We start from the raw sequence: 26,835 nt of genomic DNA on the forward strand, positions 1-26,835 counted from the left end.
TAAAATGATTGGGTTCTCTCTATAGCTAAGTTGTCTTGAAAAATGTGTGATTTGCTCGATTGGTCTTCCCATTTATCAATAAGACATCGACCGAATATATTCGTGCAAAAAGACAGGTATTCTTGTTTGACCTATTTGTATAATTTTCTTAACAAAGAATGATAGCTTTAACTCCTGTGAGTTACAAAACGCATTAAAAACATTAATGATTGATCATTGTCGAATGAAAACTAATCAGTGACTGTCACATATGAATCTCCTTTTGGTTGATACATGACCATATATGGAACCTGCATGTTTTGGAATATCAACATCGTGTGGAAATATATGTTTCTCTTTCAGTGTATTCTTGCTTAATTGATTATTTGCTTCTTTTTTCTGTACCTATTTTTTGGCGGAAGCCTTTGCAAAGACATTGTGACATCAGATCCAACATCAAAGTCCCTGGCCGACCAAACTTAAACTTTTCTCACAACATAAAAAAAGTCACATTCTGATTAAATCGTTCACCAAAGGTTTCATACACGAACAAAATAGGATAGCAAAACAACATACAGAATACCAACACTTTTTGCAGTAGATAATCAACACAAAGAATATTGTAATTTTGAACATCACAGACAATGTTATAATAAACGAGAAACATTATTTTAACATAGTACATCGGTACGACCGCTTTAAGAATAAGATCTGGGAATTCCAAGTCTAATCGAAACGCTGTGTATTGAACAGATAAAATAATATAGCAGACTATGTTTAAAAAACATCCTACGCAAAATTTACCAATTACTTACATATATAGAGGTTAACCGGTGTACTTACATAAAAAAAGTATTTTAATTAATTGATAAAAACATAATATTATCTCATGCCCTATCTTTAAGATTTGTGATATTCGAAATTGCATTGACGTATATTGTATGGACATTTGGTTAGTCAAATGTTAGACAAGTATGAAATCTAATTTGAAAAGTCGATTGAACAAATCCAATAGATTTTGATCTATCTTTAGAGCGAACATATTCATGTTTTATCAGCACTTTCATGCTCGATAATGTTAAAGTATCTCATATAAATAAGATAATCTTTAATATTTAATTCATTTGATGATCAGATTTGCAATCCAGACGTGTCTTTACGTATGGTACGTACAACTCATTGTCATTCATTTGGGGGCAAATGTTTAATTCGAAAGGTAAAAGTGAAAGTTTCTTTTTATTGACATTCGATAAAAGGTTTGTGTTGCCTCATCATATCTTTACCAACACGTTTGAAATTAAATTATAAACAATGAACTAGTTACTCATTAGTAGCTAGTGACCCAGTATACCATTTAGCGATATCTTCGTTGTAGTTGAAATCATAGTAATATTTTCTTACGCTAGTTCTACACGAAATCATGCCTCACGGCATTATACAGTACCTGGCCGATCAGTGCAACAAAAATCACGATCGGTCATCGATCACCGATCAGCTTCCGGTCAGTCATCGATCCGTAAAATCGATCCATTTAACTGGTAATCGCATCACATGACCACAGAGCGGTCAATGTATTTTACGGTTTTTGTTGTTTTCTTTGTCAATTTTACCAATATTTACATGATGTAAAATATTTAAATATCAATTTATACGTTTTTCTTTTATTTAAAACAGATCTTAAGTCATTTTACATAACAAAACTGCGATCAGATCGGATACCGGTCATCGGTCATCGATCAGTCAGCAATCAATCAGTCAACGGTCATCGATCCGTAAAATCGTTGAGCGGATCGGTTCAAGGACTGTACGTGAACGTCCCGCATGTTCAATGACAAAATCCCATTTTGCAGGAAAACATCTCTAACTTAAAAAAGGTAAAAAACGAAATATAGACAAAATAATGTTTTAAAACATGGTATAGCCGCATAACAACCCTTTCTTTAAATGCAATGTCTATTGAAATATCTGTTAAATTAAATTCAAATAACAGACCACGATATGCTTTTGTTAAACTTTTAGAAAGCTGCATATTTAACAAAATGGCCGTCAAATTATACAAAACATTAACATTATTATTATGAACAAGACGATCTCAGGATCCTGAATCACTTCCCTGGTTAAATTCTTTGCCTTCCAAGAGCAATAATTCTAACAAAAAGTTGTCCCACAATTTTGACTCAAAGAAGACTTTGGTAGGACTTATCATAAGAATAATTCCATCAACTGAAAGTTCTTTCTCTCAGTTATTGTCATGAAGATATTTGTAAAAAACTGGTAAAATATCATTTTTTACCTTTCATCGGCAATTACTCTAACAAGGAGCTTTGATCCGCGCAGACCTTTGAAGGCCTTACCATAAGAATAATTCAGCAATTGAAAGTTTCTTTCTATCTTAGATTTCAAGATATTGGCTGAAAACTGTGAAAAAAAATGTTTTCATCTCACAAGGACAATATCTTTAACAAGCCACGAAATCTTTGATCAAATGCTGACTTTTGTAGGCCTTTAAAAATATTATTTCGGCATTAAAAGAACTTGGTTTAACTTGACGGTTTTGGAGATTTATGTGAAAAACTTTTTTCTGACCCCTTTGTTCCATTTTGGTAGGAGCGGCCATGTTTCTCGGCACATAAAAAATTCCCATGAGAGATCTATGCAAAATAGCCACAGAAATATTCATACTAAGTTTCGTTCCAATTGGTCTGGTAGTTTCAGAAAAGAAAACTTATAGCACAATCAATTAGAAAGAGTGAATAACTAAAATGTTATCACGGGTGGTTCTTGTTTAACAAATTTGATATTATAATCTCTTGATTTAATCCGGTATGATGAGTATTTTAAGTGTATTCGCCAAAGGAAGTTAAAAAGTACATTTTGTTGATACATCTTTACCGAACATCATGATTTTATTTGAAAAAAAATATTTTTTTGGTCTGGAGCTGATATGTCATTTAACTGCTTGTTTATTTATATTCAGTTTTTTTTTTTATTATTTCCGTAGACACATGGGACTCAAAACTTAAAACAAACTGGTCTTTTAATGTGTGTTTAATTGTATAATAGGTTTTCCACAGTAGCCAGATTTTAAAGGAGGAGGGTTGTGATCATTCCAAAGTACTTTAACCACGACGCATTTTGTGAGCCTGTCCCAAAATAAGGAATTTCTGGCTTTTTTTATTCCTTGTTTCGTTTTCACCTTTAGTTTATTTTTTTATTTTACTGAGTATATAGGGGCAATTTGTTCGCTTTACCTGGGTATAATGCTGTTTTAGGGCCAGCTACAGCCTGTCCTGTGGTTTGAGGGTTTCCTCGTCGTTTATTGAAGACAAATAGAAGCTTTGACGTAAACACCATAACTATAGGATATATAAGTCTCGTTCTTGTTTCATTTTCTTAACCGGAATTTACGACGTATAACGTATTGAAAACCGAAGACCGATCTGTATTTTATTGTTTATTTCCGGGTACTCAAAACGCTGTATAACAATGCAAAATCTTCTATTTTATGTTTTTTTCTTAATATCTTTATCATGTAGAAATAGATATTTGTCATTATTTATCGATATTTTTTACATAAAAAGATATTTTGCCCTCAACACTGAACTCAACGCTCCCTAAATAACCCATCCTCGTGAAATCACAGTGTCACATGACGAGACTTACATACCCTGTTCTCGTTATATTTAAACAGACGAATACAACAAAATTAAAGTAAAAGGAACTACTTTGACCTTTACGTTTCATGCTTTTCCGGTTTCCAGTTCCTGGTTATTCAGTGGAAGTGTAATGTTAATTTGAGCGTCAAGACTCTAAATGGGTTGTACAGACAAAAGATGATATTAACGATTATTTAAGAAAATGACAAAATATATGTTCTTTGAACCGTTTAAACCTTTAGCTTAATTGTGATAAATATTGTGATGCTCGGCAAAATATAGAAGTCTTTTAAAGTATTACAAAAAAAAAATACGAACAACTTATAAGCGTTTTAACAAATTTTCAAATTTTACCTTTAGGGTGATTTCAAAATACATAATGTGATTAAATATTTTCCCTGATTTAAATATTAAAAGATGTATCATGAATCAACTAGTGAAGAACGAAGAAGTGAAAAATAAAAGCATGATAATGGCCAAACTAATAATAATAATAATAAAAAAATAGATGAATTTATTTCTTCTCTGTCAATGAAACGTTTGCCGTATCGGCATATCTTTAGTTTATATTACTTGTACGGTAAAAGGTTACATTTATAAGTGATCGGTCTGTCCATCTGTTAGCTTGTCCATCCGTTTGGTGTTCGGATGATCGTAAGGAAAACCCTTTTGACTTATTTTCAATAGTGCCTGAATGGACCACAATGTACTAATTAAGTTAGAATATTTTTATGACATTTGTTATTTGTTGATAATTGCTTCTTTTCCATAACTTACAACGGAGAAGTATTTTGATCTCCAAATCATTTATTTTTAAAATAGTACTTACTACTATCGAGTCCCTATAGAATATTTCGCATCAAATCTGTACAATATCAAATAAAATTTAATATTTAAGAGTTCTTTTACAATTACATTGTTATTATTTTTCATTAAAAAGATACATTTTTCGTATGAAAAAATACTGCAATATTTCCCCATCCTACCAATTCAAAATCCCCACCCCAATACGCATCCCCTTCCCCCCTGCACTATCCCATTCCCCATCCGCAATATACCATAGAATTGGAAGATTTCCACATAGAAGTACTGTACGAGTTTTAATTTTGAAAATTCGTTTTTCATCTGAGGTATTAAATTATAAAACTTATTTGTAATTTCAAAATGTTTACAGACATCCAAGGTTATTCTGTTTACACATATTTAACAAGTTACATAAATTACAATTATATCTGATAATGAAATATCCTTAGAGTACATAATTTCAATTGTAATTCAAATGATATTTCGCATTAAAAAGTTTCATTCACCGATTTTCAACCGCGCAATCGCTTCTTTCACATTAATCCACGCCTGTTAAATAAATTCGTGAATGTTTAATCTCACACTTTCTACTGCGAAAACGTCACAACACGAATATCATTCCGTCGTTCACAAAATTAAAAAAAATACGTTGAAAATAGCAGCGAATAATGAAGGAAAACTTTATAATAATTAAAATAATAATAATGAATTGGTTATCATGCATAACCAATAGTAATAAAGGGAACCAAGGTTACAGCGGCAATAACAAAAATGTAATACAGGGACAAAGACCAGACATGAAAGAGTAATCAAGGGAACCAAGGTTACAGCGGTAATCAAAAGAATGTAATCCAGGGACAAAGACCAGACATGGAAAACAGACATACACAACAAATAACACAAAATAACTAAAATCATACATACAAAGTAACAAAAGCAAATGAGGAACTCGGACTCCATTTAATACTGGGAGCATGGACCAGGTGCACCGGTAGGGTAAGCGTCCACTGCTTTTCTAGAAACACTCGCCGAGTTTTTCATAAAAAGTCGTCAGTGGTAGACAAAGGAGGAATAGAATCACTCGTGCAAAGAACGCATTAAGATTTAACTCGTCCGCAGAACAATATCTGTAGATTCGTTAAATCCAGGCGTTCTTTGGCACTCGTGATAATATTTAAGTTATTTACTCTTTCCAATGAAATATCCTATTATTTTTATCATCAGGATGCTGTACATGTGATTCTTAAGGTATAACTTCTAAACCAAAGATTTGTATAAGAAGACTTTGAAATAGAAAGCCAAATAAAGTAACGAAAAAAATTTCTACCGTAAGTGTAAATAAATATGATCGAAGGTAATTAAAACTGAAATCAACCAATCAATCAATAATTCATATTTTGGATGTCAACTAGTAGTCAACTTCCCGAGTACTCGCTCGGCATTCCGAGATCGAGTACCATTGAAGTATTAGGATAGCAATATTTCATACATGAATTAGAAAATTGTAAACCTGTAAAATTCGTGTCAAAAATCATATCTCTATTTGACATATGAATGGCTTTTGCATAATTTACTGAATAAAGTATGATATATATATATATATATATATATATATATATATATATATATATATATATATATATATATATATATATATATATATATATATATATATATATAGCTTATGCGTATAATGAAACCAGTGAATCGTGCTTTTCAACATGGAATCAAAGCGATGACTGTCACGTTTTAATCTTGTTTTAAATATCACCACTGGATAAAATTCCAGTGTCAGGCTGATAATTGGCACTCACCATATTACTATCAAATATATACGATAAGTCTTATGGTATATTTGACAGTCAATGAAAAGAGTAGAGTCATTACGCGCTTCTCCAAGTGTAACATTTTAATATATATTAAGAAACTATAGTCAATTTATTCTTATACTTTGTTTGAAAAGTTGAATAATTTAAATAAAATTAGCCCATCAATCTCCTTCGTAAATAAAATTTTCGCTTTTTCAATGCTAAACATCTCGGATGCACTAATGCATAACCCCTCCTCTTCATGACAATAAGTACAGTACAATGGAAGTAACTTTGCTGACTTGTCATGACTATTTCTCATGCCCTTTAAATTAATTTCACATCATGTATAGCAGAAATTGTGAGTTAGCGGAGTGATACATAGTATACCATGAAACGGCTATAGGTCTGCGGAAGAGATTGTTTATGCTTCTTTATGAAACCAATTTACTGGCACGTGGCCTTAGACGTACATTATAAGTAGATTATTTTGTAAATAATTAAATTTGATTTCGTATAAGCTTTTTGATTGTTTGATTTTCGTTTCGTATAATCTGTTAAAACAATCCTGTCATGTTCTGAGAATTAGCCTATAGAATGGTTAATTCAACTTTGCATGTTTTACTCAAAACCGACCAAAGCAATATATAGATCAAGTGTTTATTAGTAAAACAAAAATACTAATAATACACATATCAAAATTTGATATCTTCAATTTTCAAGGAATAACTTCCATGTTGATAATTTCATTACACTCGGAATAAATTATAGAATTTATGGAAATTTGATAATTATGCAGAAATATATCATTTCAAGGCACTTGAATTGATTATATTAAAAACATTTGCAAAAACAGTCCAAAAATTTTCACATACTATTATTTTGATAATTTTGATATGTTGGGCTGTTTTGATTAAGTCTACTTCAGTTTATTTAAAGTACACAAAATACATTTTCATGTCTATAAATAGTGACGAATTGACAAAAAACATTATACACGACTTAATGTAATTTTATTACCTATGCATTCAACTTTGAATACTATGTTCATGATGGTGTACCCGCCATGGAGTGATGAAATGGATTTTTTCATAGTATTAATGTACCAAAATAAATGGTTATATCAAAATGATTGCTAAAAATACATAAACAAATATGAAATTGGTATCTTTACTAACATGAAAGAATATAGCACTTGTTTGAACTTTAAATTATTTTCAGCTTGGTATTAAGTTGAAAAAATAGGGTACATAAACTTTGATTTTAAACACTTCATGTACTTAATAGACGTCCACAATTTAAGTAACAGTCTTTGTAAGAATCATGCAAAATCTGAAAAATGTGATACACCCCAAAAAAGGCTACATATTTTTATTTTTGTAATTAAGTTGCTTTATGGGTCTATACTATGAAATGTGTAATTATTCATTCTAATCTACCTGCTCTTAGGAGATTATCAACATTGAAATTTCAATAGATTATATTGTACTTGAGAGTCATTTACAGAGTTACTGTCCTTTATATTGAAATCTACAGTGCATTCTATATAATTTTTATCTCATAAGAACACGGGTTATATGAAGAACTAAATGTAGATTTCTGTTTACTATAGCTATTCAAAATAAAAAGAAAATCAAAAATATAAATATGTAGACTTTTTACCCATGAATCACATTTTGCATGATTTATAGATGGAGTGCTACTTAAAACGCTGGTTTGAATGACAATGAATGACATTTTTGTACTTTTTGAGGAATAAGAAGTCTTACAAAAACCTGATTAGAATTTTACTATGTTGCACGGTTAAACAGCATTTAAGGTATCCGACCCATAAATAGCCCCAAAACAACCAGCGAAATAATTTGGTTTTTTATCAGTAGTTATAAGCAGAGGTGTCAAGTGGTTCTTACTGTAAAATAAAAAATCCGTAAAATGTTCAAGTTATTAGCACAGGGCATGGTTATACCACCCTTTTTGACATATTTTGGGGGGTAGGGGTACAAGAAATGTTCAAATGACAGTAGCCACTTTAATATAATATACTACTATATACCTCAAGAGGAACCATAATGATGTTCTTATCAATTGCAACTAATAAAATTTTCATGGATATAAGTTGTTTTAAAACCTGACAAACAGACTGTAAAGATATGTAATATTATCTTAGATATTTTTGTCTATCCCTTTTTACAAATTTCGAAAGAAGACCTGAATGATATTATACAGGTGCACCATTTCCTTATTTAATTATGATCATACATGTTCATATATGTATTCATTTTAGGTTTTCCATGGCATAAAACGAGCTGATTGATAAACCTTAAACATGTTTAAACATAAGGAATGACAGGATAATACTATATAAACGCATGGATATAAACAATCATCTTAAGATGTGTGATCTTTTTAATGTTCGTCGAATAAACGTACATCGTACAAACGTGTATCTTGCATGTACTTTGCGTTTTCCTTTCTCTATGGAAAACGGCGATCGAAAAGTTAGAAACAAATGCTGTGACTATAAAGACAGGATATACAGGATATAATATTATTTCTTTTTTAATGATTGATTGTTTTATTTGAAAGCATTTACTTTAACTGTACAATTAAGAGTGCTAAGTTTTTGGTTGATCTGTAATTTCCCAGATAGCTGGTTTCTTATCATCTATAATCTCTTGAATGATATAAGATTTTAATTTTCACAATATATAGCATTCACAATTTCCCATTCCTATTTTTACGATCAATTTCCCTGTTGTGTTTTCTTTATTAAATTACTAGCTTATAAACTTAAATTTTACATTCAAATATTCAAATATAATAACATTTTCAACTTTTGAACTGTTGTTTTTAACTAAATTATAGAAATCGTAATGTTCAAATGATTCCTTCAAAACTCCACATAAACATTCTCGATTGCCAATCCCCGCCACTAATCCCATATATAAGAAATTTAATCTATACAAGTACTTTACATGTGGCCAGCATGAGTTCATTTGTAAAACGTTATATTCAATTGTCCGTAAATAAAAGGATGGAATAATTACAAAATACAACAGCTTACCTCAAAAATAATGTAGTGACGTCACAACACACCCATAAATACGTCTTTACCAATTGGAAACGTGGTGAACAATATCGATCCCAGAAAGGGATACAAATTTAATCATACCATTGCTTTATTTTTAAAATCATTTGATGTAAAATTTGAAAAAAAAATTGTTTTGATTGTTGGGTGTATATCAATTACCGTTTTTATAGAAATCCTTGATTTTTGGGATAAAAACTTCATCTAGGCTTTGACATGATACTTGCATTCTGAACTAATTTTAATTTCCTTTGTAAAGAAAACAAAATTTAGAAAAGCAAATACAAATACAAAAAACAAACAAACAAAACAAATAAAAAAAAACAAAAAACAAAAACAAAACAAAACAAAACAAAACAAAACAAAAAACAAAATACAAAATAATAATCATTGTCAGTGTTATTTACATCCAATCAGATAAATCGCAAAATATGAGAAAAAAATTCTGATGTGTTTCAACAAAATTTATTGAGACCGTTTTTTGTAGGATTAAATAAATATCTCCATGTTTCCGATAGAACGGGATATGACCGCAAAGATCATGATGATTTCGAATTTTATTTCGATGTCTATTTTATTTCTAACCCAATTTACCGAGAGAAAATTGGTTTTAGTATTTAAAATAAGTTAAAGCTAATATGCATTTATGCTTACAATGTAATTGTGTTTACAAATTTACGTGCATTTTTTTCAAGTACAGTTATATATGATGTATGACCATTTTGTCGTGATTTAAACAAATTCTTGTAAAGGAGTCTCGCCAATGAAAGAGTAATCAAGGAAACCTAGGTTATAGCGGTAATCAAAAGAATGTAATCCAGGGACAAAGACCAGACATGGAAAACAGACATTCACAACAAAGAACATAAAGTAACTAAAATCATACATACAAAGTAAGGAAAGTAAATGAGCAACTCGGACTCCACTAAAAACTGGGAGCATGGACCAGGTGCACCGGTAGGGTAAGCATCCTCTGCTTTTCTAGAAATAAAACTGCATGCCAATTTTATAATGATTTTACATTTTACGATGATAAACAACTAAAATACAATCATAATATATTACAATTTTCTATTAAAACTCCTAAAGTACATATTAAAAATGTTTTATTATTTGTAGTCTTCAGCAAAGCTAATGTTCCATAAATGAATTTTCTGGATGATATATGAGACGTGCATTAAATGTAAATGAATATAATAACACCACTATAGGAACATACTTACAATACATTGTAGAACATATTTTGCATGATATGTACTTCTAAATGTTTGTCTATATTAAATGTTATTACATGACGTCGATACGCTGTAACAATGTCAGAAACATCTGTACGGTAATAAGATGTTTAACTTTCTATTAATGAAACGAAACTCAAGGTTCATGTGAGTGTATGTCATATTTTAAACGATATAAAGTGAAATATTCTGATTCATTTTTAATCAAAAGACATGTTTTGTAATTGTTATCAAAATCCTTAATCATCGCATTTACAATTACTTTTCCAAAACGAGAACAAACCCGATTAGATGAAAACAAATCGTAAGAAAATGAAATTCTTTTTCAACATTACTTACATCTACATTTCTCTTTTTGACAGCCACATAAATTGAAAAGAGACGAAGTTTTCGTCTTCACCCAGCGAATTCTGACGAGTTTGGGGCGAATTCAAAAGACAGAGTGCGCTAAATAAAGTTTCGTAATGGAAGACGACTCAAAGTGCGGGATAGGTTGCTTCAGACCGGACAGTCTGCAGTGTTTTACAACAATCAAATACTTTACATTTTTCTATTCCATATCAGCGTTGATGTCATCAACGCTTAGCGTCTATGTCTCATCACAAATTACGACGCTCGAAAAGCAATTCGGTTTCACTAGTACTCAAAGTGGTTTCTTAATGAGCTGTAATGATATCGGATACCTTTCTGTGACGTTGTTTATTAGTTACCTGGCAGATAAATTGCACGCACCACGTGTTTTATCACTATCAACCGTTCTGTTTGGCGTTGCCGGGATTATATGTACCATTCCGTATTTTATTTCCCCATCTAAACAACTAGTCAATCAAAAAACACATGCGATTTCGAACAAGACTCTACCCTTATCGCCCTACTTAATGCCATCAACTAAGTTGTGCGACACTTCAAGGTCAAGTGATCAATTTCATCAAGGTGTCAGCTGCGAGTCACAACAAGAAATTCATTCATACGTTGGCGTAGCCAATAGTTTTACACCAGTAGCTATGTCAATAATAGCTATGGGCATGATTATACAGGGAATCGGAAAAAGTCCAAGACAGGCTTTTGTAACGGTCTTTATTGACAGCAATGTTCCAAAAACACAAACAGCAGTTTATGTTGGTATGGCGATATTATTCCGTTTTATTATGTTGAAGTACAAAAAAATGTCTGGATGTTCACTATAGTCATCCGCAATGATTATCAACATTATAAATTACAATGATGCTTCGACAGAAAAATCATAACAAAAAACATCTCCTAAATATACAACTATTTATTCATACTAGCCATGAATTCCAATTAATCCTTTAAAATGCAATTACTGATCCAAGCTTCGCCTGAGATCGGTTATACGTCAAATTATTGCATTGTAACTGCCCATTTGATGGTGTTAAGTGTCAGTTTCTGTAAGAAGCCAGGCAGTGGGTGACACAAGCACGAAAAAAATCCACCAATTGAAAGTTTAATTTGCTTATTTGCATCAATGGTATCGAGGAAAAAAAAAAGTTTGTCATATCATGTTGGTAAAATGAGTTATGATTGTATCGAAATGCACTGAAAACGATTATTTCAAGGGCAAATAACACTGTCAAAAAACATAATTTTTCTAACATTTAATTGAAAAATTTCTGAGCAAAATCAAAAGAAACATAGATCAAATAATGGCTTTTTCAAATACATTAAGCAGCATTGAGTGAAATTATACTGTTAGATCGATGGGGTTTTGAAATGCATGTTTCTGATTTTTTTCATTTTGTCTGATTCTTACAAATACTTACACTAAACAAGACCGATTCAAAACATTATTAGCTCAGAACTCATTCTAATTATGTATCACCTAAATGGAATCATATATCATATCATATAACAAAAAATCAAACAAACAAAAACAAATATTCAGAAAAATGAACTTGAAAATATTGAATTTTCGCTAGTTGGTTCGATTATATTTTACTATAATATCTTATATAATATATGTAGGCTGTGTTATTGGTATTTCAATATTTGGACCAGCTTTAGGCATGGGACTTGGAGGACTACTTACTAGGATATACGTTACACTTGAAGGTAATACTAATTTGTGCAACGTTGGAGATATGCGTGATCACCACAACGCACACATAAGATGTTTACCAAGTATGTTTCATACGTGTACAGAATATCAACGATCAATTAAACTTTAAATTAAAGTTTTTCCAACGAAGTGTTTAGTTTAAAAGTTGTTTTACTAAATTTTCAAGTTCAAAATTTTACGAATGACGTTCTGACAAGCCACGGAGACTATTACCGTTTCAAGCGACTAAAAATTTTTACAAACTGCCATTTTCATTCATGTTCATATCGGATAAAGCCCACTCCGTGTCTCCTGGAATATAACAAATATAGATTTTGTATCTTTTGTATTTAATACTTTAAGGAGGTAGACCTAAGGTAAAGGACAAAACTCTTAAAAACCATTTGAACGTTTGTATTCATTATTTTATATCAATCTTATGTAAGCATCAGAGTAACTTGAATTGATTTCATCCTGTTTAAAATGAAAGCTTGAAAGACTTTGATGCAATTGAATATAACATAAACATATCACTGATTTCACAGTTATGTCCCTTACTTAGGTCTATCTCTTTAAAATTGCATAATAAAAAAGATACAGTGCATTTGTGCAGTAAAATATTAATTACAACTTATGATTCATGTGTTTTTTTTTCAGATGTGAATATCTCACCAAGAGATCCTAGATGGATTGGGGCATGGTGGTTAGGATTTTTGGCTTTTGGTTTAGGAAGTATTTTGACTGCTATTCCAGTCATGTGCTTTCCACGGAGGCTGCACAAAATACCAATAAAAAAAGCTGCATCTGATTCACATAAATCAAAAATTTCGATAAAGAAATTTGCTTACAGTAATTACGAATAAAAATTTTTTTTTTATCTATTCGTTACGGTAGCCTAGTTAATAAGTACTGTAATATGTTTCAAAGTTTGCAATGCATTATTTTTTGTTATATTCCCAGTGAATATAAAAGCGCAAAAAATAGTACCCACATTTTTTATGAGCAACTAGTTGGGTGTTTCTAAGAGTAATCAAGGGAACCAAGGTTATAGCGGTAATCAAAAGAATGTAATCCAGGGACAAAGACCAGACATGGAAAACAGACATACACAACAAAGAACATAAAGTAACTATAAAGTAAACTGGGAGCATGGTCCAGGTGCACCGGTAAGGTAAGCGCCCTCTGCTTTTCTAGAAACACCCACCGAGTTGCAAATAAAAAGTCAAATCCGGGGTAGAAAAGCGAGGAAAGGAAAACCATGACCTGTTGAATAAATCAATTTTCATGGTGCAGATTGATACACCATAACGATCCAAGAGTTCATGTTGACGACCATACAACTTCTGTAGTGATGACTTCAATCTTGTAGCAACATAACCCTTTTCCAGAAGCCTATTTGTTAGAGTTATAGCGCGTAGTTGCGGCAAACTCTGGCATAACGTATGAGTTATGATATGAACACTTCATACGCAGGTGCTGAAGGGATGTTGCCACAGAAAAAAAGCAGAGGACGCTTACCCTACCGGCACATCTGGTCCATCATCCCAATTTTAGTTGAGTCCGAGTTACTTTTATTACTTTCTATGTATTATTTTGACTATTTTATGTACTTTGTTGGGTGTATATATTTTCCATGTCTTGTCTTTGTCCATGGTTTACATCTATTTGATTTCCGCTAGAATCATGGTTCTTTTGATGATTACTCTGTTACTCTAACGTTTAACTTCTTAATTTGACAAATGTAGGTGATAAAACCAACTCTGGAATTATTTAAGGGTTATGAACATCGTATAAATTTGTTAACTAGTGTGCTTTTTCACTAAAATGGTTTTGTTATATATAACTTAAAGCAACAAAAAGAATATAGTCATTTCGCGAAAAAATCTTCAATATCCTATACATACGATTGCTGTTTCTCAATTACAGATTTTTTTAAGCAGATGTTCGAACTATTAAGAAACAAACTTTATGTGTTGATTGTCCTGGGAAAATGTCTCAGTTTTCTCGTCGTAAGTGGTGGCATGGCGTTTGGACCTAAATATTTAGAGACACAATTTAATTTGCCTGCGTGGAAAGCTAATATGTTAATAGGTAAATACAAATAATTCTAACGATATGAAAAAATGTTAATTTCACTCCTTTTCCTATGTTATAAGTAAGAAGCAGAATAGTTTTGATCCATCCTTAGAAACATTCATACAAAAAAGTAATAATAAAAGTGTTCTGAAATACATACCTAATATATACATATTATTATTTACTTCATTTTTTCACGTAAATAAGTATGCTATGGTATTTTTTGTGGGATAATAAATAAATCAATGAAATGACTGAAAGAAAATAATAGATAAACATTAATTTGTATACAAACACAATAAAAATGCTAATGCCTGCAGATTCGAAGATCGTTGTATTCTTATACACTTTGTCAATTTGCGAAAGAGTTTTAAATCTATATTAGGGAGACATACTTAATTATGGATATGTTTTAGGACTTAGTAAACTTGTCACTATTTCTATCGGCACATTCATGAGTGGTTTTTTAACAACCAAAAAGAAACTGGCACCACTGCAGTGCAGCAAGGTCATTGTATTGATATCATTGCTTGGCACAGTTTATTATGCAATTGTACTTGGTATTGGATGTGGTAATCCTGAAATAACTGGGTACAACAAGTAAGTCGGTGTAATTCAATTTCACAGTACATGCGCCAAAAAGGAAAAATAAATTTATACACGCTTTCAATATACTGGTAGATAAATTGTAAGTTTTAATTTAATTAATTAGGATTATGTCCCTTACACTAGATCTACGTCCTTAAATGCATTTTGAACCTGCGTAAACCGAACAACTGTATACCCCGGATAAGTTTTATAGTTAAAAAGAATTTTGGTGAGTGCTGACAGGTTGCACTGTATTTTAGATAAAAAAATATATATCATATTTCCTGCCACCAGAAAGAAAAAAATAGGGTAGATAAGTAGGGGTTATATTTTATTTTTCGAAAACATTGTATATTGAATTTTGGTGGAAACAATCTAGAAAGCCAAAAGTATCATAAGATGTTTAAGGTAGATAGAGCAGTAGGAAACTAAAATAAAATAAGGTATATGGCACGGCATTTTATTAAGTGTATAATTTGCAGATGGAAATGCTGGTTACTAGATACATTGTATGGTACATTATATGGTTACAATTCTATATCTTAACATGAATGACGGCGTTGTGTGAAAAAAGTCGCTTACGGCTGAAAACAATAGTAGGACAAAAATGTACATTAAAAAGGAAGGTAGCTAAAAACGCTTGTTTTTAATTTTTCATTCTAGATTTTACCCGAACGCAACAATAGAATGTGTTAATACATGTAAATGCGGACCAGACGAATATTTTCCGATATGCGGATCAGATATGAGGAATTATATGTCTCCTTGCTATGCTGGATGCACCGTGACATCTCTGAAGGTACACCCACCATTCCTTTTTATAGTATAACATGTCAATTTATGTGACGTTCTTTCCATTTTATTTGTAGATGACTGTAAATCAAATTCTCTATTGAATTTGTTTTGGCTAGTTGGTTGATCACTCTTCTAACACTGATTGATGTAAACAAAAATCAAATCACACTGCTGGTTGACCAAAGATTCCTTAACAATTAAACAATCTGGTATTCAGACTTGTTTTACCCCGACATAAACCAGATTTTATTTATCATATTTTTTTTAAAAAGTGCCGTATAATGCATTTCAAAATGCCTAAAGCACTATGGCCTCATTTTTTGTAGTGCATATGGTTTCTTTTTCGATAGTTTTAATTGTAATACTTCTTGACAATTAATCTTTGGATGTAGATCTTGTTATATAATTGATTTTAATGCTGCAGATGAGAGGTAAGTGTAGTCAAGGAAAATTATGGCGGTAATCAAAAGAATGTAATCCAGGGACAATGACCAGACAAGGAAAACAGACATACACAACAAAGAACAGTTAACTCATTGAACAGCATATTTGCAATGTTTATGATTGGCACCTTTAAATTGTATTAACTCAATCAAACGATTCAAAAGAACAAAATGCAGCATTTGTTTTTATACTTTTATACACATTGATAGGGTAAAGTCTAATATGAATTTAGGCTTTTCCTATTAGGGAAGAAGCTAATTGTACTAAACAAAATTTTATCTTGTTGATTATGCATCGCTATGTTGTTATAGCGCTGATATCTCGACCAACGTAAGTATTAATATACATAGGACATCACTGACGTTCCGTTTCTATAAACGGTATACACATGTCCATTAGTTGAATAAGAGTATACGTAATGCTATTTATAATCATGTTTTTTTTTCATGAATTTTCCTACATATAAGTTCATATGTTTCATTAAGAATGAAAATCTGGCTGGAAAATGTAAGCAAAAGTCTTATCTGTGCTTTTCAGTTATATGAACAATAGTTTTATTCGGAAGACAAATTAGTCCATTGGCTTCAAGTGTCCACCGTACACCCCCATTCACCAACTTCATGGTGATTTTTACGTCCACGTACTAAATATCTTTATGTCAAAAATTCGATTGTGGTTTGATATCAGTTGTTACCGTTCACTTAATTGGCTTGCATAAATGTAAAACGGAAAGGGGGGGTTTCCACGTCTAGGGGAAAGGTTATGGCGATACTTTGTAACACAACATGTAACTGTCAAGGTTATCCTGATTCGTTGTTTGCTGTTCGATGAATTTTCAAAATATAATTTTGTCGGTACAGTTGCAATATTTAAGGGTTACTGACTTATAAATGAATTTAAAAAAATGCAGACTGTATGATGGATAAACAATATGTACTCAATATATTTATAGTTTTATTTATTAGCACTACGTAATGCATAGACGAAAGACAAACATGGCCACGGGAAAACGATCCAAAAAGCAGACATTTGTTTTTGAGGTTATGTCTATACATATATGACTTATGGCACACATCACTTTTGTATGCCTTTTCTCTATCATGTTTCATTTGGTGGGCCAGTACGACCTGCTTGTGGCTAAAGCTTTCGTTACAGGTTCCACATTTGTAATTCATTTTGCTTTCACGTACAGCTCCTTGGTGACATCTTAAATTCTGGACGGCTGCAAAAGACATTCAACGCAACCATTCCTGGGTATGGCGGAGTGAGTCAGGGCATGTCTTCTTAGTTCTGACTGGTAATGGAATCTTTTGGGACAATCGTCCTGATAAGTGGTTTCCCGTGACGTTTTTTATGTTTTCTTAAGCTGTCCTTAATGAAAGTTGTTTTCCACGTACAATGTTTTACATTTAAAAGCATATATCTACATAAATTGTTTTATTTTATATTTTGAATTATATCAAAAACGTCATTTTACACACTTTGAATTAACTATAGGAATTATTTTTGCCATCCATGTTTAGATAAAGAAAAAAAAAAGTTTGTATGTGTTGTCAGTTTGTTTTACAAAAGTTATAAATTTACAAATAGGTAAACAATTGAACATTTGATTGTTTGGAATATGAATTGCAAGCATATGTTCGGGAATTATGCATGGAAATGACGACTCATTTTTTGCTAAAACCAAGTCATATACATTGTTCTTTATCCCTTCTAAATATATTTGTACGACTATTGCCCTCTCGTATATCGAGTGTACCGTTATAAAAACAACTATTTTCAGCACATTTATACTTGCAAATATTAGATTCTTTCTTCATTAATCAATTTCATGCGTATATAAAGAAATAATAATTGAAAGATTTAAAATTTTGCCCTTTAACAGTGTTTTATATCCCCAGTACTTCCGTTTTACGCATGCCTTATATATTTATGCGACGGTTACGCAATGTAAACTCGATAATAACCTATCTAAATTTAGCATTGTATGGTAAGATGGGACGGACATATATACATATATTTATCCCCGACTGGGTATCAATACTGACATTTGATTGGATAGCTAAACGTCGCTAAAAATCCCATATCCCCGGACGTTGCCAAGCAATATCCCCGGGGTTTGCTAGACATTTCCCTGGGAACGTCACGCGCACTGCTGACAACGTACAAGATGGCAAAGTGATTTGCTTCACACACAGCGAGTGCAATCCTCGATGAAAGAGCCAAAGAGCATTGCACCCAGCATCGAAAAGGCAAACAAAAAAGCAGCAAACTTGGTATGACAATATCTAGTCAAAAAAATGAAGATTTGAACACTTTAGCCCCGAAAGATTAAATGAGGATCTTAACCACCTCAATGAATGATGAATTCTGTACACTCCATATATATAATTAAATGTCGAATTAATCCTTTGATGGCAGTAATTTGTCCTGTTTTTAAGATTTTTTACGCACATGACTTTGCTTCGTCGTCATCATCGTCAATGAAATTCCTGACCTAGTTTAGTTCGACGTCACATCTTTGACCCATGAACTTTTGACATCTGTGACGTAGCGCTCGATACGTTGACCGGCAAAAAACATTGTCGATTTCCATTGTTATTTCAATTATAACACCTTATATTTGGGCACCTGTATGGTTCTGCCAAAGGTAGTACCCTACATCCGATAAAAAGCACTCAAAATTTGCATATTTCACTATATTCACTATTGCAAAAACGTCACATTTGCGTTACATGTTGTGTTGAAATCCCCTAGAATAACGCCAGTTTAAGCTTGAAACCGGGAACAAAATTATCATCTACGTTTGTATGCGTAGATATGGAGATTTTAAGCCCTTCAGTACTACCGTACACCCTTCGGTTTCGCCTCAGGATGTACTAACGTACTTCAGGGATTTAAAATCTCCATATCTACGGATACTAAAGTAGATAACTTATGATATTCTCCGAATTGGTTCGTTTGATTTTGCTTTGCTTCTTTAAAAATAACTTTAAATCGGGTATTTTGTATCCAAAACTTGTGTATTCCTTCCAGAAAGCAATCATTTGTTTTTTCTCAGCCAACCCGCAACTTAACATTAGACATTAGACCGCGTGATATGGTTTGATTTCATGTGAAAGACAGATGTAATGGTTTTCCTTGTATTGTATAAATGATATATGTCATGATTGGTTCTTTCATTAAAGCTTACATTTTGTATAGAAGCATTCATTCAATCATTCACGAATTAATTAATTCATTGATTAATTTATTCATTCATAAACCATAACAGAGATGTTCAATGGCAAATGTGCTAGTATATCAGTCTCAAAATCTAAATAATTTCTGTGTACCGAAAGCAGGTCATGATCATTACTTGTATTACAGGTGTTCTCTAACTGTTCATGTATTGACGACGGGGGCACTGCTGTCCCAGGGCTCTGCACATCCGACTGCGATATGTTGATTCCATTCATCATTTTATCATGTGTCTTTGGACTATTGGATGCTTTAACTATAATGCCTACAATGATATTTTTGATAAGGTACAAAGTTATGCAGTTACAGGTTCATCAAACGTGAAAAAAATATATCAACATAATGCAGTTACAAATTCTAGGCGAAACTAAAAGCATCACAAACACGAAAAGCAAATAGGAAAAACAAAATTATTATTGCAAATACTATAGTAAAAGTCAAAACATTTCAAATTTGTTGCGTCGCACATCACCATACAAAGCCTTTTCTGAAATTCGAATGTGGTCTTCTATTTCGAATTAGGATTGGAATACTTTTGCTGTATTTTCTGTTTTTCATTCCTGAATTTCTTACGTATTCGGTTCAGTTGCTGCTGATGAAAGGAAACAGGTGCACAACTTATCAAAATCTGAAATACGTATGTGTCTAGTACTTTTATTGTTAAAGGTCAGAATCATTTGATCTGTATTTTAAACGACAAATATAATACACAGAGCTCACAAATGGATAGTTCACATTCATTCAAATTGAAAAAGAAATTACATGTATTCCTATATCAAAACGGGTTCACAGGATACATGTGGTAGCAAATAATACAAAAAAAGCTACGTTCATGTGTCCAAATTACATGAGCATAATAGAGAAATGGCAATAAATATTTACATTTTTTATTTCAGATCTGTGCGTGACAACCAGAAAGGAATAGCTATAGCTCTCTCTGCTTTTATGACATCGTTATGTGGTAACTTCTAAATAAACTAATAGGTTTACAAAGAATTACAAAATGTAGTTATAATGAACCATTCAAACCCTAAGTGAACAAATGACTGAAAACGATAAATGTACAAATACATGTACACAATCTTAATAAATAAATGTTCAAAAAAAAAAAAAAAACTGGCTTGGGTCACAACGTAGATTTAAATATATTCTTTTTTATTTGTTTGTAATAATATTTCGAAACATGATTGAAAAGAGATGCAAAAATGTAACAAGTGATATAATAAACAATACCGGTTCACTTAAGGAAAGATTTTAATCAGTCTTATGAAAGAATTTACCCAATTACCGCATCTTTCATATTCATAGTCTGTACAGAACATTAGTCGAACACGAATAAATACCTTAAATGGTTATTACAAGATGAAGTCACACGTACATGTAATTAAAAGATAGTATTAAGGATATAAATTCTTTATTTTAAATAAAGCCTTCTTGTATTTCACTATGAAAGGGTTCTGGAAAAAATTAGTGTAGACCATGACTTTAGATATAATAGACAACTCTAGTTACAGATGCAAGCAATAAGCATCAATGCAAATTTGTTATTAATTTTCATAATTTGTAAACTTAGTATTCATGTGGTAAAATGAGTGATAACTTATCATTTTATAAATGTGATTATATCTGTTATACATATGTTTAGGTTGGTTCCTTGGGCCGTTAGTTTTTGGAGAAATAATTGACTTGTGCTGCCAAATATGGTCATCAAAATGTGGTGCAAAAGGATCATGCGCGTTATATGACAATGATCATTTCCGGTATGCAATATTTGGTACAACCTTAGCCATTCGCTTTATTGTATTTTTATTTGACTCAGTATGTTACTTCCTTGCAAGAACGAAAACCGATTGGAGCACGAAAGATGCTTTTGAAACTAACATTGACATAGAAGAGAAAGATGGTTTTATCAACAACGAAGAAAAAGAAACGGTTACCGTTCCGTAAACGCAAGCCAAATATTACGACTATACTGAATTCGAGCAGGATGCAATATAGTTTTAGAATGGAAAATCGTGCCGCAAACACCTTCTTACTCTTCAAACGTTTTTTTTATTATTGCTTATACTCATTATTAACAGATTTCTTTTTAAATGGCTTGCTTTGGCAACCTCTTTTCGTTTAATTAGAGAGTTTATCGTGCTTAATTTCTTTTAACACTTCAGTAGCGAACTATCTTATTGTGGTATCTTGTCGTTTATTTCCTTTTTAGTTAATACTGTAACTCTGGATATTTGAAATAAACTTCAATTTTCCACAATTATGAATGTATGTATTAGACATGCTATTAATTCAAGGGTCGTTATGAAAGTAATACATGCAAACAAAAACCAAAAAACAAAAAAACAAAAAACAAAACAAAACAAAACACACACAAAAAAAACCGAACCTAAACGAAACATTTATATTTGACATACACGTAATGGGAAGAAAATTACTTTAACATTAAACCAGCTCAGATAATAATTTTGCACAGTTTTAATTCAAGTATGAATCTCATAGAAGTAGCATCGCATTAAACGCTAGCCAAAACACAATTTGACTTCAGAAACTAATATGATTTCTGACTTCGCCAATGATGGACGGAGCTCATTCATTATTTACGGTGCACCGCCGTGTTTCGAGGGTGGGTAGAAATAAAATCCAAACAAGATATTAAAACATGCATTTCTCCTATTTTAACTTCTGGTCATTTCTTGAGTTATTTCCATCCACTCCACTTTGCCCTGGGTGTAGTCTCATTCGCAATAGTATACTTGTCATACTCTCATAAGGAGTATTCGCAATGAAATTTCGGATTTCAAAGTTTTTAATGAGCCCTTATTCGCTTAAATCCCTGAGGTAACATTTTTGTACCTAGTTTGAAATATCATCTATTTTACGAAAATATACGTGATTTTAGGCTCGCATAAAAGTGACATTTGTTTTCACCCTCTTCTTCAATTAAATGTTGTCATTTTGGCAATGAGCATCAGTATCTTCCTCGCGAAACTAAATAACTACATTGCACTGAGTGAATTAGTTTTGGGATTGAAGTATTCAGCTGATGGTTAATATTTCAATGCATTACACAAATTTGACACCTAGTGTATGTATACATATATTAGTAGACACTAAATAAATTTATTTACACGATTAAAACGGGATAAATGTTAGCGTTTACTAGTATGCATTGATAAAATTACTAATATTGTACATGTACATGGTATGTTTCCTTTAATTTTCACACATTTTGAAGTTAATATGCAGGCATCTCCCTTTGATTCTTCCAATTTAGGCCAAATCTCACACATTTGCATCTTGGAAAGGTTGACAGCTCTGGGTTTTGTAAATTAGTTTTGTAAATGTTTATCACTGTTTTGCAGGTAGAAGAATTTAATCTCTTGGAATACAACTTATTAACTTATCATGCCTGATATGGTTATACAAACCTTTATATCTAATATGAATTACATTGGTTTGCAGTGTATATGCTAGTTTAAGTTTGAAATTCACAGCACATGGAATGTTGTTATTGACTAAATTTAATTTTGTTAAATTGTTTATTTTGTTGTGTTTAATCTAACTTTGTTCTTCAAACTTTAGTTATGCATGTATTGTTTGAAAGTGGAAGGCACAGTGGAAAATCCAGAAAATTTTCAAAATTAACTCCTTGGATTAAATTTTCAGCGGTATTTTTTTTAATCCATGTAGTCTTACTACCCTAACTATCAAATCAATATAAGGCTCAGAGTTAGCAAGCATTTGATTTTTAATATGGGGAGGGGCTTAGGATCAAATTTCTATTCTGCCCATCTTGAAAACATTAATTAAAGTTCCAGCTTTCTTTTTTTCTCTGGATTTGTTTAATATTACAACAAATAATGATACAATAAAAGGTTCTGCCGTTTTCTTAAAATGGGCTGTCCTGCCTTTTTTATTTCTTGATACTTTTAATCGTAATGATTCTCACAACTTGTTGACTTTTTATTACAAATTTAAAGTTGTACAGATGTAAGAATAAATGCACAGCAGAAACATTTACACATCTTTTCAGAATTATTAGTATATAATAAAGGGAAACTTGACTAAAATTGCACTGCATCATTAGTTTCTGTTAAAAAAAGAAATTTACCTGTGCATGTTGGTGAAATTGCATTTCTAAAACCTTTTTTTCTCATAATTTTCCTAGCAAAACTTTTTATTTCTTGATACTTTTAATCTTGGATTTTCATTTCAAGTTGATCGTAACCCTTCCCAATTAAAACTAAATAGTAGTTACCTAAGGATTGTATTTGTATTTGATTAACTGAAAGATATAAAGATGTCAGTACATTTAATGATTGAATTTAGAATCTTAACAACTAAAATGTATTTATTACAACGATGTTGTTCATAATAACATACAAGTATCGGTTAAACATGTGTGTACAAGTAAGCAACTGATAGATTTTAGAAAGGGTGCATGGCACAGATAGGCTTTGCATTTTGTTATAACATATTGACCATGTTGTATATTTACAGGTCATGTTCATAATGGCAACTTGAATATTGACCCTTAGTATAGTTACCGCAGCTGAATTAGTATGAGAATATTATAATAATGTGATTTGTTTAGAAAAATTTTAATAATACAATTTGATATTGAAAACAGTCTGTGGTATACATGAATAGGTACTGTAAAATGTCATTAATAAGTCTGCATCAGGGTCATTCAGTGTCTATTGTCTCTGCCAAATTCTATGTTGATTTCGAAATGTATATGTATACCTACATGTAACCCTTGGAATACGCTTTCTTCATTTGATGTTAGCGTTTCCATACTTCTGATTTATTTTTATATCCGTGAAAAAAGTAAACAATTTACTAAGTTTAAGAAAAAAGTATGAATTTATGTCATTTAAAACTACATGCATACCAAGCTAAAGGATTTTTGAGTATGAAGCAGGAAGAGTATATAACAATAATTAAGCCAATTTTAAAGATTGGTTTTTAAATCATCATTATTACAAGGAAAGTAAAACATACAACTATGTTAAGATTGCTTTAGTATGCACATATTTCTCCTGAATGCAGTAAGTTAAACGTAATGGACTTTATCAAATCTAAACTTCTCAAAACTACACTGTTCAATTACCCTTTATATTACTTCATGTACTATATAAATGTAAACTAAAATGCAAATATGGGTATGTTTTATCAGATATGAGTGTATAAAATAAATGGTGTCAACAAGTTTTTTTATGAAATAAATAAATACATAAAGGTGGCAAAGCATGAAAATATTTACAAGTAACTGTAAACAATACAAGGTACTGCATGACACATACATGGACTGATCAGAATATTCCTACCTACCTGTTAGAATAATTTTGTCCTAAGTCGGACTGAAGAAATAAGCACACAATGTCTATTTAACAAATTCAAAATGCCGATTAGAGTGTAGATCTCTATACTGGACCATTCGTTTGATCTGTCAACATTCGAGTTAAAAACAAACACATGTGTAACGACATTGTTTACATTTCGGTCGCAACTAAACGTTGCGGATGGTCACTGATTAGGGCGGATCACATTTGTTTGCCTTAAATACCTTGTCCTGCTGGTTTTGGGTATTGATTATCGAAATCTTACATGTTCTTCTATTCTTCGAATTTAACGAGTTGTAATCCAACCTTTTGTTTTAGTATTTTTAGGGAAATTATTGACGTAAACTGAAAAAGTTACATACAAATAATTACAGAAGACTGTGCTTCGCACATGTTGTGTAATGATAAGGTCGGTATTAATTGCCTATTTGTTTATTTGATATGTTTGAGTTTCCGATTATGTTGCATCTATACTTTGTATCTAGATGTTATGTTAAGGAGGTAGAGGTAAAGGACATAACTCTAGAAATCAGTGATTTGTTTGTATCATATTCAATGTCACCAAAGCCTATCAAGCTTTTGTTTGAAACAAAATGAAATAAGTCTTAGTGACTATATATATAAAGTTAGCAAAAAGGCTGAGCGGAAATAGCCGCGTGCACGTCCGGGTGTCAAAAGAATAGGCCTGCAGCATCGCTAAGCTTGACGTTAAAGGCGACTAAATAGTGCTCAGAAACCTAGCCGGGGGCTAGGCGCTCTGCCCACAGAGCAACTAGAATGAGTGCCCCAGGTGGTGGAATGGGGTCCCCCTGGTGTGTTTCATGCTGGGGTTGTCAGGCTATAATACGGAAAACCTGACCGCAAACCATAGTGGTGCACCGTGTTGGGAAAGATGCCACGTTCCTTGCACGTTAAAGAACCCTGCTGTGGTATTCGATAGGAGTAGGACCGTTTGCGCTCCGCCACAGGAGGCTAAATTGTCCGTCCTTACCCATCCCTCCCTTTTTCTTATGGCAATGAAAAATTTGTCGACCCTATTATCCTTGTGTCCAATCCTTTTTTTCATTTCATCATCATCATTTCATGTTCATTTTATCATCCCTTTCATGTTCACCGCCTGAATATAGCTGAAATATTGCTGCTCGGGCGTTGAACCCCAGCAATTAATCAATCAATCAATCAATCAATTGAGCGGAAATGTTCCAAGTATACAGACCAGGCAGGGAAAAAGACATACATTACAAAGCAACAAAATAAAATGAACAAACTGGACTTAACTAAAATTTGAAGGCATGTCCCATGAAATCCAGTTTTTTTAAAGTACTTTTAGGAAAACCATTGACGTAAACTGAGGAAGATACATACAATTAATTACATACACATGTGAGACAGTGTCGCGTACATGTGTTTTGTCTAAATTTTTTATATAAATAACAGTTTGATTAAACTAAAATACTAGGGCGACATATAATGACAAAAGTAATGACCCAGAACTAAGCTACGAATACTCAAATACGTCAAAACTGCATGTCCATAAGTTGAATAGACTATTATTTTACAGTTTGAACTAATATCTCAATGGTAAACTTTTACTTTATCTGTTTCTGACTTTCATCATGTAAGGTATTTTATTAAGGAATACTTTTTAAATAAGGATGTTCTTGCATATCAACATTTTAGTTGTCTTGTCTTTCAATTACGAGTCTATTTCAACAGTT

At 31.9% G+C, this 26,835-nt stretch overlaps 1 protein-coding gene and 1 long non-coding RNA gene across 2 annotated transcripts; one reads left to right on the plus strand and one right to left on the minus strand.

Moving 5' to 3' along the window:
• The first annotated feature begins 10,941 nt into the window (after window positions 1-10,941).
• LOC148598443 (solute carrier organic anion transporter family member 2B1-like) lies at window positions 10,942-22,361 on the plus strand. The gene is made up of 9 exons (XM_088561959.1): window positions 10,942-11,692; window positions 12,554-12,640; window positions 13,284-13,475; window positions 14,553-14,717; window positions 15,119-15,302; window positions 15,954-16,089; window positions 19,899-20,056; window positions 20,666-20,730; window positions 21,415-22,361. The coding sequence occupies exons 1-9, from the start codon at window positions 11,035-11,037 to the stop codon at window positions 21,714-21,716; spliced, it is 1,947 nt and encodes a 648-aa protein (XP_088418085.1). The 5' UTR covers window positions 10,942-11,034; the 3' UTR covers window positions 21,717-22,361.
• LOC148598444 (uncharacterized) lies at window positions 19,898-25,203 on the minus strand. The gene is made up of 3 exons (XR_015918680.1): window positions 25,107-25,203; window positions 20,652-20,746; window positions 19,898-20,034 (listed from the first exon to the last, which is right to left on the minus strand). It is a non-coding gene; the product is annotated as an uncharacterized LOC148598444 (long non-coding RNA).
• Window positions 25,204-26,835: the final 1,632 nt, after the last annotated feature.

Source organism: Perna viridis, chromosome 14, assembly GCF_037379345.1.
Source record: "Perna viridis isolate PV_CMFRI_1.1 ecotype Kerala chromosome 14, ASM3737934v1, whole genome shotgun sequence".
NCBI lineage: Eukaryota > Metazoa > Mollusca > Bivalvia > Mytilida > Mytilidae > Perna > Perna viridis.